Below are 16,971 nucleotides of genomic sequence, written 5' to 3' on the forward strand. Positions count from 1 at the left end.
GCAAATGAAATGTTGCTGATTCTGAAGTTGGTCTATCATCCCCATATATACGACGTTGCTATTATTCTCCATGACCACACTGCCTGTTCTATGACGAACTCAATAAGAATTCCAAATAGGGATAAGTCCTTTTATTAGACAGTGAAACGAAAGTATAAAAGAAATAGTCTAAATATTTCGATGACACTGTCGGTCATCATCATCAGTAGAGTTACTAACTTATCAAAATTAAAACAAACTGCTTTTATACTAAACAAAATAATCACTTCCGGGTCAAAGCAAGTTACCGGTCCATTGACTTAAAAAATTCACTAACTGTTCTTGAATTTTTTATACTGCGTTGAGTAAAGGTGGTACAAGTTCACTAACTGTTCTTGAATTTAGCACCTATAAATTCAGCATTATTTCATTTTTAATTAGAAGAATATTCAACGCAGTATTACAAGATTCAAGAACAGTTAGTGAACTTTCTAAGTTAGTGAAGACCCGAAAGTAAAGATGAATATGAGTGGTAGTAATGGACTTTGTAAGCTATGCGAGAAAAAACTAGAAACGCACTACCAGGTAATGTTAGAACGTGAAAAACAAGAAACAAATGTAGCAGAACTGAGGAATTCATTGGCAAGTGTTACAGGTAAAAAAGATGAAGTTAATTTAGAGAAAGTTGTATACCTAAAAGTAGATGACGAGGCCTATATAAGGACAATAGTGTACGTAGTATCGCTTTTTTGTTATTACACGTGGAAGCGAAAAGAAAAGCAGAAGGAAGATTAGGGTGTGATCAATCGCGTGGAAACAGAATGGAATAGGAGAAGGATTATGAAGTGTAAGAAAATTGAGAACTTGTTCGGTATAAAGTAGAGGGGAATAGTTTTTGTGTCTTGGTGGGCAAAGATGTGTCGTTAAAAAAGGGGAATAATAAAAGGAGAGTTGAGAAAAAATTACAGGGTTTAAAGGTTTAAGGTTTTATATTTGTATGATTTTTGTTTTTTCATTTTGTGGTAAGGATTTTGGTAGAAGATTAGAAAATGGATTGTTTAATTTTGGTATAAAAAATAAAGGAAAGATGGAATATATATTTATGGAATAAGATTAGATTTTAAGTTAAATATTTTGAACTTTTAATGAAGTGTTTGATTTTAGAGTTTGATTATTGTTTTTAGATTATAATAGTTAGCTTCAGGAGTTGCTCAGTATTTTTGAGTTTATTTATTAGGTAAGATTTAAATTTAATTGAATAAATAGAATGTATGGGGCTTATGATTGAACATAGTTTTATGGAATATAGAAATAATATAGGAGTTTGTATGATGTAAAAAAAAAAAATTATAGAGTTTAGATTTGAAGTATTTGAGACTTAGATTGTAGGATTTAGATTTGAGGTCTTAGATTTGAAGAGTTAGGTTTGAATTAGTGGGGTTTTATTTTATGAAATTTTTTTTATGAAAAGTAAATTTTTAGAAATTTAGAAATAGTATAGGATTTTATGAATGTTTAGATTATAGATTTTAGATTTGGTCATTTTTTTTAATGATTGTTTGGAATTTGTTTTAAACTAGTGGAATTTATGTTATATGTTGAGGGGGATGCGATTCACCTGGATTGTGGAATATTTGATTTTTGGGATTTTTTTTAGGATTGTTGTAGCTACCTAGCAACGCAAGGCCCAGCGAGAGTAGAGTGTGTTGAAATGTTATGTATTAAAAAAAATGGTTTTATATTTTGAATTTTTTCTTTTATTTATGTAAATATAGTGAAAAGTGTTTTAAAGTGTTATATGAAAGGTGAATGTATTTTAAAGTACATAAGCGTACATGTATTGTAAATTTGTATTTTAATATTATATGTTATAGACCTAATGAACGGGAAGAACCCCTTGCCGCCGTGGGTAGCTACAATGAGAATCTTGAAATTATTGTATGGTAAATTAATGGATGGAGAATCGTATGAATGAAAAAAAAAATTTTAGGAAAAAGGTAGATAAAATGTACTAGCAGAGAAAAAATTATGTATGTGAGGAATTATAAAAGTGGAAAGCTATAGAACGTCGAATAAGAGGTAAGATAGATAGGTAGTAAATTGAAGGAATAATAGAGAAATAGGGACAAATTAGATTACAAATAAGCAAGGAGTCTTAGATAAAAAAAGAAGAAAGAAACAGACTTGATTTTTTTTTCTTTTCAGGAGTACGAAAAGGAAACAATGACCGGTATGATTCTATCCATTACGTGATGCATCACCACTTATTATTGAGAAAACGAAAAGGAAGAGGAAACAAAGAAAGTAGGACCAAATACCACTGGATAAAAGAAAGAAAAGAAGAAGAATTTAAAATATGCATTAGAAAATTATTTTTTATTTTTTCTGTTATTTAGTTAGTATTTATTTTAGTTTTATTTAGTCTATTTTTGATAAAAAAAAATTCATTTTCGTGCAAAGTTAATTGTTTTCAAAGTAAACGTCATTGTTACAACGGCCACTGTCACTACAACGATAAAGTATCACTACAATGTCATTGCCACTGTCACAATAAGCTTCGTACTAGGAAATCCTCTTATTGGGTAATTTAGCTCTCTGATCCACAGGGCGCACAGGCTCTCTCAGTGTCTAATGGCTTACGTTCCCTCTGTAATTTTATTTTTAAAATTACTTTTATGGGGAATGGTGGGCGTGAGAGGGGAGTTAGTTACCCTCAAATCACTTTCAACTATTAGAAAGGGCACTAGCCCTCTCAATTTCCAATTGAATTAGCCCCTTTTGAAGTTTTTACGACAAATCTATCTATAAAAACCTTATATGCCTCCAGGGCATAACTTACAACCTATTCCCTGGGGGCTCTGTGAGGTTTGTCATACTTAAATACATAATTTCTAGAACTTTCACCTACGTTAAACAAAATGATTATCTCTAAATTTTGATTGAATGTGTTTGGGGAAATGGTGGGCGTGAGAGGGGGATTAATTACTCTCCAATCACTTTCAACTATTAAAAAGGGCAATTTCAATTACCAATCAAATGAGCCCCTTTTGAAATTTCTACAACAACTTTCTATATAAACCTTATATGCCCCCTGGAAATTACTTACAATCCTTGCACCGAGGGCTCTGATGGGGTTATCATCCTAAAAGACCTAATTTCCAGAACTTTTGACTACGTTGAACAAAATAGATATCTCAAAATTTTGATTGGATGTGTTTGGAGAAATGTTGAGCGTAAAAGGGGGTTTATCTGCCCTTCAATCACTTTCGACTGTTAAAAGAGCACTAGCCCTTTCAATTTCCAATTGAATGAACCCTTGTTTAAGTTTCTACAAGATCGCTTTCTATAAAAACCTTATATGCACCCAGGGCATAACTTAAGACCCCTGCCCTGGGGGCTCTGGGGGTGGAGGGGTTGTCATCCTTAAAGACCTAATTTCCAAAACTTTCAACTACGTTGAGTAAAACGGCTATCTAAAAATTTTGATTGGATGTGTTTGGGGAAAAGGTGGGAGTGAGAGGAGGATTAGTTGCCCTCAAATCACTTTCGAGACTGTTAAAAAGGGCACTAGCCCTTTGAATTTCCAATTGAATTAGCCCTTTTTCAAGTTTCCGTGACAAAGATTTCAATAAAAACTGGTATGCCACAAGGGAATAACTTATAACCCTTGCTCCGAAGACTGTGGGGGGAGTGTTCTAATCAAAGGTATAATTTCCTAAACTTTTAAACTGCGTGGGACAAATTGGCTATCTCAAAATTTTTAATGGACGTTTTTTGGGAAATGATGGGCGTGGAAGGGGTGTTAGTTGCCTTCCAATAACTTTTGACTATTAAAAAGGGCACTAGCCATTTCAATTTCCAATCGAATGAGCCATTTTTGCAGTTTCTACGACAACGCGTTCTATAAAAACCTTATATGCCCCAAGGACATAACCTACAACCCTTGTCCTGACGGCTGTGGGGGGGGGGGGGTTGTCATCCTCAAAGACCTAATTTCCAAAACTTTCAACTACGCCGAACAAAATGGCTATCTTACAATTTTGATTGGATGTGTTTGGGGAAAAGGTGGGCTTGAGAAGGGGGTTAGTTGCCCTCCAATCACTTTCGACTGTTAAAAAAGGCACTAGCCCTTTGATTTCAGATCAAATGAGCCTTTTTTGAAGTTTTTTCGACAACGCCTTCTATAAAAATCTTATATGCCCCCAGGGCATAACTTGCGACCCTTGCCTTGAGGGCTGTGGAGGAGTGTCCTCCTCAAAAACATAATTTCTATCTGGAAATCAACTACGCTGAACAAAATTGTTGTTTATAAATTTTTATTGGATGTGTTTGGGGAAAAGGTGAGCGTGAGAGGGGGGTTAGTTGCCATCAAATTACTGTCGACTATTAACATGGGCACTAGACCTTTGAATTTGCAATTGAATGAGTCGTTTTTCAAGTTTCTACGATAAAGATTTCAATAAAAACGTATATACCCCCAGGCCATAACTTATAACCCTTGCCCTGAAGACTGTGGGGGGAGTGCCCTGCTCAAAGGTATAACTTCCTGAACTTTACACTGCGCGGAACAAAAAGGCTATCTCAAAGTTTTGATTGGATGAGTTTGGAGAAATAATGAGCATGGAAGGCGTTTTAGTTGCCTTCCAATCACTTTTGACTATTAAAAAGAGCCCTAGAACGAGCCCTTTTTGAAGTTTCTACGACAATGCATCCTATAAAAACCTTATATGCCCTCAGGGCATAACTTACAACCCTTGCCCTGAGGGTTTTGGGGGTTTGTCATCCTCAAAGACCTAATTTCCAGAACTTTCAAATACGTTGAACCAAATGGCTATCTTAAAATGTTGATTGTATATGTTTGGGGAAAAGGTGGGCATGAGAGGGCGGTTAGTTGCCTTCCAATTACTTTTGACTATTAAAAAGGCCCTTTTAATTTCCAATTGTATGAGCCTTTTTTGAAGTTTCTACGACAAGACTTCTTATAAAAAACCTTATATTCCCCAAGGGCATAACTTACAACCCTTGTCCTGAGGGCTGTGGGAGAGTGTCCTCCTCAAAAACATAATTTCTATCTGGAAATCAATTACGCTGAAGAAAATGGTTATCTGAAAATTTTGATTTGATGTGTTTGTAGAAATAGTGGGCTTGGAAGGGGTGTTAGTTATCTTCTGATCGTATTGACTATTGAGAACGACACTAAGCATTACAATTGCCAAACGAACGAGCCTTTTTTGAAGTTTCTGTGGCAACTCCTTCGATACTATGTGCCCTGGTCTAAAGGAAAAAATAATAAATAACACATTGTGCCAACAATGGACTTATATGCCCCCAGGGAATAACTTAAAACCCTTGCCTTGAGGGTTGTGGGGGAGTGACCTCCTCAAAAACATATTTTCTATCTGGAAATCAACTACACTGAACAAAATGGCTATCTCAAAATTTTGGTTGGATGAGTTTGGGGGAATGATTGGTATGAGGGGGGGGGGCTTGTTTCCCTCCAATCCTTTTCTACTATTAAAAAGGGCACTAGCCATTCCAATTTCCAATCGAATGGGCCTTTTTCGAAGTTTCTATGACAACTCCTTCGATACGAAGTGCCCTGGTATAAGACCAAGAAAAATAAAAAATAAATAAATAAACAATACATTGTGCCAACATCGTTCTTTTCTTAGGCAGCGCTATTACGCTTCCTATGAAAGTAAGGAGCAAAATTAAAATTTAAAACGTACAGAAATTATTGCGTATATTAGGGGGGTTACCGCCCTCCTCAACACCTCGCTCTTCACGCTACAGTTTTTCGGCCCTTTAAACAAAGCCACCTATTGTTCTAATCAAACTACCCTTTTGTTTCAGTTGTTTTAAAAAAATTGGGACAAAATTTAAGCGTAAGGAGCGAGGTGCTAAGGAGGGGGCAACTCCCCTCATATACGTAATAATTTCTGTTCGTTTTAAGTTTTAATGATGCTCCTTACTTCCAGTTAAAAAAAAAAAAATTATTATTTAATTTCTGATCGTTTATTAAATAACGCCAGGATACTTGGCTCCTACTCCACGGAAAAATCCCCCTTCCTACACAAATATCCCCTGAACAATTTAATCCTGGTGTAAATTTTCCCCGGACAATTACCTTTAACATTTCCACGGCTAAAATTGAATCGGTAAAGAAAAAGCAAGACATATAAAGAAATTTCGTATAGGAATTCTGGCAAATTCACCCAATGCAACATTTTCCCCTGAAAATTTCACCCCCTGGGAACTTCCCTAAATTCTCCCAGTGCAAAATCCTTCCAGCAGAAAGTTCTTCCTCCCCTCCCCACTCGAAAAATGTATGCATACTTCCCAATAACAAATAAAACAAAAGGTAAATTTTTTAACTTAAAAACCTTTCCCCAGGGGCTGTAGGGGCTCATTTTATCTCTAAAGACATAGATATTAGGCCTTTCAACTATTTTGAAAAACTATGAGGGGCCTAGTTGCCCTCCAATTTTGTTGGTCACTTAAAAAGGGTACTAGAACTTTTAATTTTCGTTAGAATCAGCCCTCTCTCGACGTTTTAGGCCTACTGGATCAATGCGGTCACCCTTGAAAAAAAAAAAAATAGAAACAAATAAACACGCATCCGTTATCTTCCTTCTGGCAAAAATTATAAAATTCCCCATTTTTGCTGATATGACCTTGAAACCTCTACAGTTGGGTTCTTTGATACGTTGAATCCGATGGTGTGATTTTCTTATAGTTTCTATGACTTAGAGGGGGTCTTTCTCCCTTTTTTAGAAAATCAGGCCAATTTTCTCAGGCTCGTAGCTTTTGATGGGTAAAACTAAATTTAACGAAACTTATATATTTGGAATCAGAATCATAAGCCAATTCTTTTGATATATCTATTGGTATCACAATTCTGTGTTTTAGAATTTTGTTTACTGTTGAGCCGGGTCACTCCTTAATTACAGTTTGTTACCATGAACTGTTTGATTACAACTCAAAATCCAAACAGAGATTATTGAAATATTGATTGTTTTCCTGTGTTACCAAAAGTATTGTATTCATAAAACCTTGCAGTTTCATGAAATGCAATTAAACAAATAGAAAAGGTTTTTCAACTAAGGTAAGGTAATTTAAAGTACTTCGTATAAATAGAAAAAGAAAATAGCACCGTTTAAAATTGATGAGAACCAAGCTCCTAGCGGTGTTTGCCACCCAAAGAAATTTCCTGGCCGGGGAGATGACAACCTGCCTTACATTTTCCACCTCTCTGCTGGTAGATATATGAATGTAAGGTTTTAGCTGAATATAGAAACAATTAAATTATTTCCTACTCCCCCCTACCTCTTTCAACATTTATCTGAAGCCTCATAAAGAGGAAGCAGTTTTTCTATTAGAATGTACTTTTTTAGAAATCTACCCTACCACTACATAAACAATGACTCCATCCCCCTCATTACAGCTGATACGCAATTACAGCTGATACGCAATCACCAAACGTAGTAACCTTTTTTCATTACAAATAAAGTGAATCAACTTGGTCAAATCTAGTACTGCCAGCATGTGGCATTACTTCTTTTGCAACTGGGAATTCTAAGATATAGTTATTGATATTTTTAAATCAATTAGCTTCCCAGAATTTTTTATTGATGGCAAATTCGTCCTCTTTGGGATAAAGTCGTAGTTTGGTGCCCTAAAATACCAAGAAAACAAGACTTTCCCCTGGCCCAATCTGTATGGTCACTTAAAAAAAGCTTTCAATTCAAGTTTGAATGAGCTCCCTCCCAATTATCCTGAAGCTTCGGTTTGATACAATCACCCCTGTGAAAAACAAAACAAATAAACATTCATCGACGATGTCTCTTCTGAAAAAAAAAATTTGGAATTCGACATTTTTAAAATTGGAGCTTGAAACCTCTATGGTAAGGTTCTCTGATATGATTGACCTTCAAAAGGGATCTTCACTATAATCGCTTGCTTTTTGGGGGATGTTCCACCTTTTTTTCAAAAATCAGGCAAATTTTCTCAGATTTTTGGTTTCGGGTGGGTAACAATAAACTGAAAGAATTTTATATATTTAGAAGCATCATAAAAAGCCGATACTGCCAGTGTAGCAATTACCATGAGAATTCCATTTTTAGTTTTGGTGAATATTGGTCCAAGTCACTTTTTACATCTAGTTTTTTTTGTCACAAACTATTTGATAAGATTCTGTTGTGACGATTTTTTTTAACAGAAGCAATAAATCTTTCTGTAATTTTGGTTTGAGTTTCATTCTCTTTTAAGATTAAATGCATAATAACTAGATATACTATTGTTTAAATAAATTGATCCCTTCACCAGGAATCCTTGTCGTGCAAAATTTACTGTTTTTCGTGTTCAATTTGCATGTAATTTAATTGCTCTTTTTATTTGAAGATTTTTTCGTAAAAGTATTTAAAAAGAAACTTATTCATACGAAAATAATTTCATGAAATATATTCCCTATTACCTAACCACCACTTATATTTTGGCGTTTTCCCACGACTAGCCTTAGTCCCAAGAGCCCCCCCCCTGGACCACTCTCGTTAACACATAAATGGCCAAATATCTAAGAAATGAGACACCCGGAAAAGGCTTCTCGAATTTATGTTCCAAATACTTTACAATAGTACAATGAAACCACAGTGTGTTGTGTGTATGAAGATACTGACTTCAGAATCTTCCAAAAAAAGTCAGTTGAAGAAACGGTTTAGTAATTTGCATTCAAACCTGTCTTCCAAACCGAGAGAATACTTTGCAAATTTAGAAATATGAGTTAAAAGAAAAAGATTGAATAGCAACTTTTTTGATACATTTGATCAGCTTACAGCATCAAGGGCTAGCTTTGAAGTAGCCTGGTTGATTGCTCGAAATAAGAAACCATACACTATTGGTGAAAATTTGGTCATACCAGCTGCTGTAAAAATGGCAGAGATTATGTGTGGTCAAAAAGAAGCGAAGAAACTGAATTCAGTGCCCTTGTCTGCAAGAATTGTTAAAGAATGAATTTCCAATGTGAAGGAGCAGGTTAATTTTGCTTTAAAACAGGCTAAATATTTTGCTATTCAGCTTAATCAGACAACTGATTTTAGTAGCAATTCGCAGCTAATGGTATATATTCGCTACAAAGGGGCAGATAATTTTGAAGAGGAATTGCTGTTTGTTCACTTCTCGAGTTGAGATCATGTGGAATAGATGTCTATAATAAAGTAAATGAATACTTCAATGCGCAAAGTTTAAAATGGGAAAACTGTATTTCTGTATCTTTGGATGGAGCTCCAGCTATGCGGGTCATATGAATGGTTTTTCTTCTTTTGTAAAAAAAATCCCAAATATTGAAATTACTACACTGTATTACTACACTGTATCACACCAGGCCCTTATGGTCAAATATTTAGAACCTACACTGGAAGCCGCCATGCATGATATCATCAAGATTGTAAATTTTATCAGGGGACATGCACTAAACACGCGGCTATTTCGTGAATTATGTCAAGACAGTGAATCTGAATATACAGACCTACTTTATTATACAGAAGTAAGGTGGCTCTCTGGCGGAAATGGGCTAAATCAAGCATGGACTCTCAAAACTGAAGTCCAAATTTTTGTGGTTGATCAAAAAAATATTCTCGCAGATAAGTTTAAAAACTCTTCCTGGGTTGTATATCTCGCATAATTAGCGGACGTTTTTGAGGGCATAAATATATTAAACAAAGAATTGCAAGGAAAGAATATTAATATCATTTCAGCGAGAGAAATAGTGTCAGCATTTAGATTAAATCTACAATATTGGAGACAGAAAGTACAACAGAGCAAGATAGCTTCTTTTTCGAGGTTAGCTTTATTTTTCGAAGATTGTGAAAATATTACTTTTGCTGACATCAAGGATACAATTCTAAGACATCTTGTCGAACTCAGGAAGCGGTTTTCAGATTACTTTCCAGATCTTGATACACGTACTGTCAATTGGATTGTAGATTCTTTTAAATGTAAAATTGCTATGATACCAGAAGAGCTTTCAGATTTGGCAAAAGTAATACTTGAAATTCGATCTAATACTGAAGCATGTGTTCAATTTGAGAGTAAATCAAACATGTCTTTTTGGATGTCAAAAGCTATAAAGACTTTCAAAATTGAACATGAAGAGCCGGTTAAAAATTGCTGTTATTTGGAACAACATGTTTGTGCAAACAGGGCTTTTCCACTCTAATGAACATAAAAACGAAGAAGAGAATCGGTTAAACACCGAAAAATGTATTCAAATCGCTCTTAAATCAAAAAGTCTCAATTTTGAAGCAATTGTATAGAATATGAAACAACATCATTTCTCCAAAACGTGAAGGAAGAATGTTTTCAATTATTCTTTTTTTCTAATTTTTCAACTCTAATTTTTGTTTGTACCACCATTATTATTATGATAATTTGTTACAGTGCCCCAAAATGTCAACCCTCAATTGTACCCCAATATGTTTCATTTTGTTATATATATATATATATATATATATATATATATATATATATATATACATATATATATATATATATATATATATATATATATATATATATATATATATATATATATATATATATATATATATATATATATATATATATATATATATATATATATATATTACTTATATTACTATCATTACCTTTATTTATTACTAGTACTAGGTATTACATTGATAAATTGAATAAATAATGTTTAAATTAAATTTTTAAGTTATTGTTTTCTTTTCAAAATCATCATGAGCGGATATAATATGAAAGATACTAAAAAGGGACGATTTTGTTTTTTTACTCTTCGCCACGGGGTAATATCAACTTACAAAAAATATTTTGGGGTAATGATATGTTAGAGTATTTTGTTCGTCCAGTATCTTACAAATTGTTTATACTGCTGGAAAACAAATTATTAAAAGGCTTATGAATATTAGAAGGGTTTAGTGACAAAGGATTCAAAGGTTTCGGCTATTGACAGGATTTAAACATAATACTGCTTCGTCGCAAATGATTCAATTGTTTTTTCGAGTGCTCAGAGTGCACGAAGTTTTATAAAAATTCACAACAGGAGATAAGAAAATGTTTTTGGAGCAGTTAAAACAAAGAAAAAAACTCAAAATTATATCAAGGTCTGAAAGAAAAGTTAGAGTCACAAATGCCTTTTATTATAACACCATCATATAATTTCTTGTGTAGATTCTCGTTTCTTATTGTCAGAATTCTTATATTAAAGATGTGTTACAAATTGTTCTGTTGTCTCGTTATTCTCATTTTCTAATAAGCCTTCATCAATAGTTACTTCTTCTCTTTGTTTTGCAGTATTGGCATATTTATGTGATATTTTTACTTCAACTAAGCCGGATATGTCTGTTAAGGCAGCTAGATGAGATGACGAGTTGGTTTCAGGCACTCGGAGGTAAGCAAGGCGTCGCACTGCAAACTTTTCAGAACATGGTCGCCATTGATTCCGTCCAGACAGCCCAACGTAGCACCTATAATATTTATATTCATATACATATATATATATATATATATATATATATATATATATATATATATATATATATATATATATATATATATATATATATATATATATATATATATATATATACATATATAAACTATCACCTGCCTTAACGGGTTTCGAGGCTTTACTTTCTTTACCCAGCACAGTGGAGCCTCCACCATAAGATCTTTATGGTGTCCCTATGCCAGGTAAAACTTGTGAAATAAATGCATACTAGTAAAGCTATTCAAAATTACAAACAAAATGAGTTTCCTTCTTTCCTTAATAAAATCCCAGAGGTCACTGAGCAAAGACCATTCTGGAACAAATAAAGACTGGTCCAGATGTGAGTTATAAAACAAACTCTTTTATTGGTATCCGGAACCAATTACAGATTTGAAGTTCTTCAAGCTTGTTTGAAAACAGTCTACAAATTAAAAATTCCAAAAAAGAAAAGCGAAAGAGAAATTATATTAAAATATCATTCAGTATTTCTTTATAATATTTTGTATATTTACCTAAAAGTTCATGATACATAAAACTAAATTTTAAAAAACTAAAACTAAATTGCCAACATATTTTTTTTAGCAGAAAAACCTCTTAAGATCAGTTTTTCGCTAAGGTTTTTAAATCTATTTTTAAAATCTGTGTAATTACTGCAAATTTTTGCATACCTAAATAATTGGGAATAATAAGCTGAATAAGTAATATTTGAATGTATATTACTTTTCAAGGAATGGAAAAATTAATTACTTCAAAATTTATATATATATATATATATATATATATATATATATATATATATATATATATATATATATATATATATATATATATATATATATATATATATATATATATATATATATATATATATATATATATATATATATATATATATATATATATATATATATATATATATATATATATATATATATATATATATATATATATATATATATATATATATATATATATATATATATATATATATATATATATATATATATATATATATATATATATATATATATATATATATATATATATATATATATATATATATATATATATATATATATATATGTGTGTGTGTGTGTGTGTGTGTGTGTGTATATATATATATATATATATATATATATATATATATATATATATATATATATATATATATATATATATATATATATATATATATATATATATATATATATATATATATATATATATATATATATATATATATATATATATATATATATATATATATATATATATATATATATATATATATATATATATATATATATATATACATATATATACGCATATATATCCATACATATATATACATACATACATGTGTACACACACATATATATATATATATATATATAGTATATATATATATATAGATATATATATATATATATATATATATATATATATATATATATATATATATATATATATATATATATAAAGGGGGTACCGTAGAAGTAGTAAAAAGAAAAGGGTAAGTAGGAAAAGGGGTACCAGCCCCGTACGTACATAATTTATTCAAGGATTATCGATCGAGTCTAATGGGGTCAAGGTCGATTGAACCCCTAATATCTACGGATTACCCATAATTTATTCAAGTATTATCGATCCACGAAGGGAGACAGATTTCTGAGAAATCGATTTACATAAACGAAGGGGAGAGGATTTCCGAGAATTTGATTTACATAAACGACAATGACAAGAGGCGAACTAAATTTCTGAGAAGATGATTTGCATAATCGAGGGGAATTATTGATCCACGAAAGGGGAATTAAGAAACATTATGGCTTCTTTGATCTTTAGGTCTGAGGGATAAATGGTCTTTAGTGACAGAGATAAATTAATATTCCACTTTTAAATATGGCTTCTCCGATATTTAGGTCAGAGTGATAAATTGATATTCTATCGAAACCACAATAGTGTAGCTAGGAACATCTTAGAGATGAAGAGATTAACACGGGAAAGGGTTTCCTAGGAATTTCAAATGTGACAGCGCAGGGATGCCAAAACAAAAGGAACACGCAGAAATAATTTATAGGGGATTATTTGGGCGAAGCCGTTTGAGACATTTTAGAAGATGATTTTAAAAGATGATTTAGAAGATGATTGGGGCGAAACTCTGTGTTCGTTATAATACACAAGTTCCATTTGATCAATGTTGTGAGGTCCCCATTCCCCAACCCCAAAGGCCCCCCAACCCCAAAGGGCCCCCAAATTCCCGCGAACCCTCAAAGACCCCCCAAGCCCCCCGAGCCACCAAAGACCCCTCTGGGCCCCCAAAGGCCCCCCGCACCCCAAAGGCCTCCAAGCCCCTCCCTTACTCCCTCCCTTTTTGAATTTTTTTAAGTTTTTTCGGACTGAATTTTTTAGACTTAGAAATCATCCAACATTTTTTTGTTTTTTTCTTTAACCCATTGGCATAGAGTTTTAGCCTAGAGTCTTAGCTTAGTTTTAGTTAGAGTTAAGTTTTTAGCTTGGAGTCTTAGCTTAGAGTTTTTGTTAGAGTTCTAGTTTAGTTTAGTTTTAGTTAAGAGTTTAGAGTTTAACCTTAGAGTCTTAGCTTAGAGTTTTAGTAAGAGTTGAAGTTAAGTTTAGTTTAGTTTACTTTTACTTTATAGTTTTAGCTTAGAGTCATAGCTTAGAGATTTAGTTAGAGTTGAAGTTTAGTTTAGTTATAGTTAAGTGTTTAGAGTTTTATCCTAGAGTCTTAGCTTAGAGTTTTAGTTAGAGGTATAGTTTAGTTTAGTTATAGTTAAGAGTTTAAAGTTTTACCTTAGAGTCTTAGCTCAGAGTTTTTATTAGAGTTCTAGTTTAGTTTAGTTTTAGTATGAGTTCAGAGTTTTAGCCTAGAGTCTTCGCTTAGAGTTTTAGTTAGAGTTGAAGTTTAGTTTAGTTATAGTTAAGAGTTTAGAGTTTTAGCTTAGAGTCTTAGGTTAGAGTTTCTGTTAGAGTTCTAGTTTAGTTTAGTTTTAGTTAAGAGTTTGGAGTTTTACCTTAGAGTCCTATCTTAGTTTTAGAGTTGAAGTTTAGTTTAGATATAGTTAAGAGTTTAGAGTTTTAGCTTATAGTCTTATCTTAGTAATATTTAGATTTTTAGTTTACTTTCTTTTTATTTAATAGTTTAGAGTTTTATCCTAGAGCCTTAGCTTCTAGTTTTACCTATAGGGGAAGTTTAGTTTAGTTATAGTTAAGAATTTTGAGTTTTAAGCTTAGAGTATTAGCTTAAAGTTTTTGTTAGAGTTCTAGTTTAGTTTTAGTTAAGAGTTTAGAGCTTTACCTTAGAATCTTAGCGTAGAGTTTTAGTTAAAGTTGTAGTTTAGTTAAGTTTTAGTTAAGAGTTTAGATTTTTAGCCTAGAGTCTTAGCTTAGAGTCTTAGCTTAAAGTTTTTGTTGAAATTCTAGTTTAGTTTAGTTTTAGTTAAGAGTTTAGAGTTTTACCTTAGAGTCTTAGCTTAGAGTTTTAGTTAGAGTTCTAGTTTAGTTTAGTTATAGTTAAGAATTTATAGTTTTAGCTTAAAGTCATAACTTATAGTTTTAGTTAAAGTTATAGTTTAGTTAACTTTTAGGTAAGAGTTTAGAGTTTTAGCCTAGAGTCTTATCTTAGAGTTTTGTTCGAGTTCTAGTTTGGTTTTGTTTTAGTTTAGAGTTTAGAGTTCTTAGCTTAGACTCTTAGCTTAGAGTTTTTATTGAAATTCTAGTTTAGTTTATTTTTATTTAAGAATTTAGAGTTTTATATTAGATTCTTATCTTATAGTTTTAGTTATAGTTTTATTTTATTTTAGTAGAAGTTAAGAGTTTAGAGTTTTAGCTTAGAGTCTTAGCTTACAGTTTTTGTTAGAGTTCTAGTTTAGTTTAGTTATAGTTAAGAATTTAGAGTTTTAGCTTATAGTCATAACTTAGAGTTTTAGTTAAAGTTATAGTTTAGTTAACTTTTAGGTAAGAGTTTAGAGTTTTAGCCTAGAGTCTTAACTTAGAGATTTAGTTAGAGTTGAAATTTAGTTATAGTTAAGAGTTTAGAGTTTTAGCTTAGAGTCTTAGCTTAGAGTTTTAGTTAGAGTTGAAGTTTAGTTTAGGCTAGAGGTTAGGTTTCTCCACGTTTAAGTTAGGTTTGGTAAGCTTATCATGAGCAATCATGATAAGCTAACCTAATCTAACCTAACTTAAACGTGGAGAATCCTAACCTATAACCTAACCTAATCTAACCTATGGTTTTGGTATTTCTATGTAATAATGTGGAATTTTCTGGTTATGTTAGTTTAGTATTGTCATCAATATCTATTGTCCCCCTCCTCAACTCTAGGCTCAAACTCTAAGCTAAAACTCAGAAGTAAAAATAAACTAGAACTCTAACTAAAACTCTAAGCTAAGACTCTAAGCTAAAACTCTAAACTCTAAATTCTTAACTATAACTAAACTAAACTTCAACTCTAACTAAAACTCTAAGTTTGGACTCTAGGCTAAAACTCTAAACTCTTAACTAAAACAAAACTAAACTACAACTCTAACTAAAACTCTAAGCTAAGACTCTAAGCTAAAACTCTAAACTCTTAACTACAATTAAACTTTCACTCTAACTAAAACTCTAAGCTATGACTCTAAGCTAAAACTCTAAACTCTTAACTAAAACTAAACTAAACTACAACTTTAACTAAAACTATAATCTAAGACTCCAGTCTAAAACTATAAACTCTTAAATATAACTAGACTAGACTAGAACTCTAACTAAAACTCAAAGCTAAGACTCTAAGGCAAAACTCTAAACTCTTAACTAAAACTAAACTAAACTAGAACTCTATCTAAAACTCTAAGCTATGACTCCAAGCTAAAACTCTATACTCTTAACTATATCTAAACTTCAACTCTAACTAAAACTCTAAGCTAAGACTCTACGTTAAAACTCTAAACTTTTAACTAAAACTAAACTAAACTAGAACTCTAAATAAAACTCTAAGCTAAGATTCTAGGATAAGACTATAATATCTAAAATAAAAATAAACTAAACTAGAACTCTAAACAAACTCTAAGCTAAGACTCTAAGGTAAAACTCTAAACTCTTAACTAAAACTAAACTAAACTAGAACTCTAAATAAAACTCTAAGCTAAGACTCCAAGATAAAACTCTAAACTCTAAACTAAAACTAAACTAAACTAGAACTCTAGAAAAAACTTTAAGCTATGACTCCAAGCTAAAACTCTAAACTCTTAACTATAACTAAACTAAACTTCAACTCTAAATAAAACTCTAAGCTAAGACTCAAAGCTAAAACTCCAAACTCCTAACTATCGCTAAACTAAACTTCAACTCTAACTAAACTCTAAGTTAAGACTCTAGGCTAAAACTCTCAACTCTTAATTATAACTAAACTAAACTTCAACTCTAACTAAAACTCTAAGCTAAGACTCTAAGCTAAAACTCTATACTCTTA

The 16,971-nt window shown here is 31.8% G+C and overlaps 2 protein-coding genes across 2 annotated transcripts in view; one reads left to right on the plus strand and one right to left on the minus strand.

The window, feature by feature from the left end:
- Nucleotides 1-9,223: 9,223 nt before the first annotated feature.
- Nucleotides 9,224-9,658, plus strand: LOC148944875 (protein ZBED8L-like). Its single transcript, XM_089098878.1, has one exon. The coding sequence runs from the start codon at nt 9,224-9,226 to the stop codon at nt 9,656-9,658; it is 435 nt and encodes a 144-aa protein (XP_088955004.1).
- A 1,041-nt stretch (nt 9,659-10,699) lies between these two features.
- LOC148944876 (uncharacterized) overlaps nt 10,700-16,971 on the minus strand; it is a 142,188-nt gene continuing 135,916 nt past the window's right edge. The window contains exon 7 of the mRNA XM_089098879.1: nt 10,700-11,483. Within this exon, the coding sequence (XP_088955005.1) occupies nt 11,219-11,483 (265 nt within the window). The 3' untranslated portion in view covers nt 10,700-11,218. The remainder of the gene's footprint in view (nt 11,484-16,971) is intronic.

Source organism: Artemia sp. Qi Xiang Cuo, chromosome 13, assembly GCF_049724085.1.
Source record: "Artemia sp. Qi Xiang Cuo chromosome 13, ASM4972408v1, whole genome shotgun sequence".
In the NCBI taxonomy this organism is placed as follows: Eukaryota; Metazoa; Arthropoda; class Branchiopoda; order Anostraca; family Artemiidae; genus Artemia; species Artemia sp. Qi Xiang Cuo.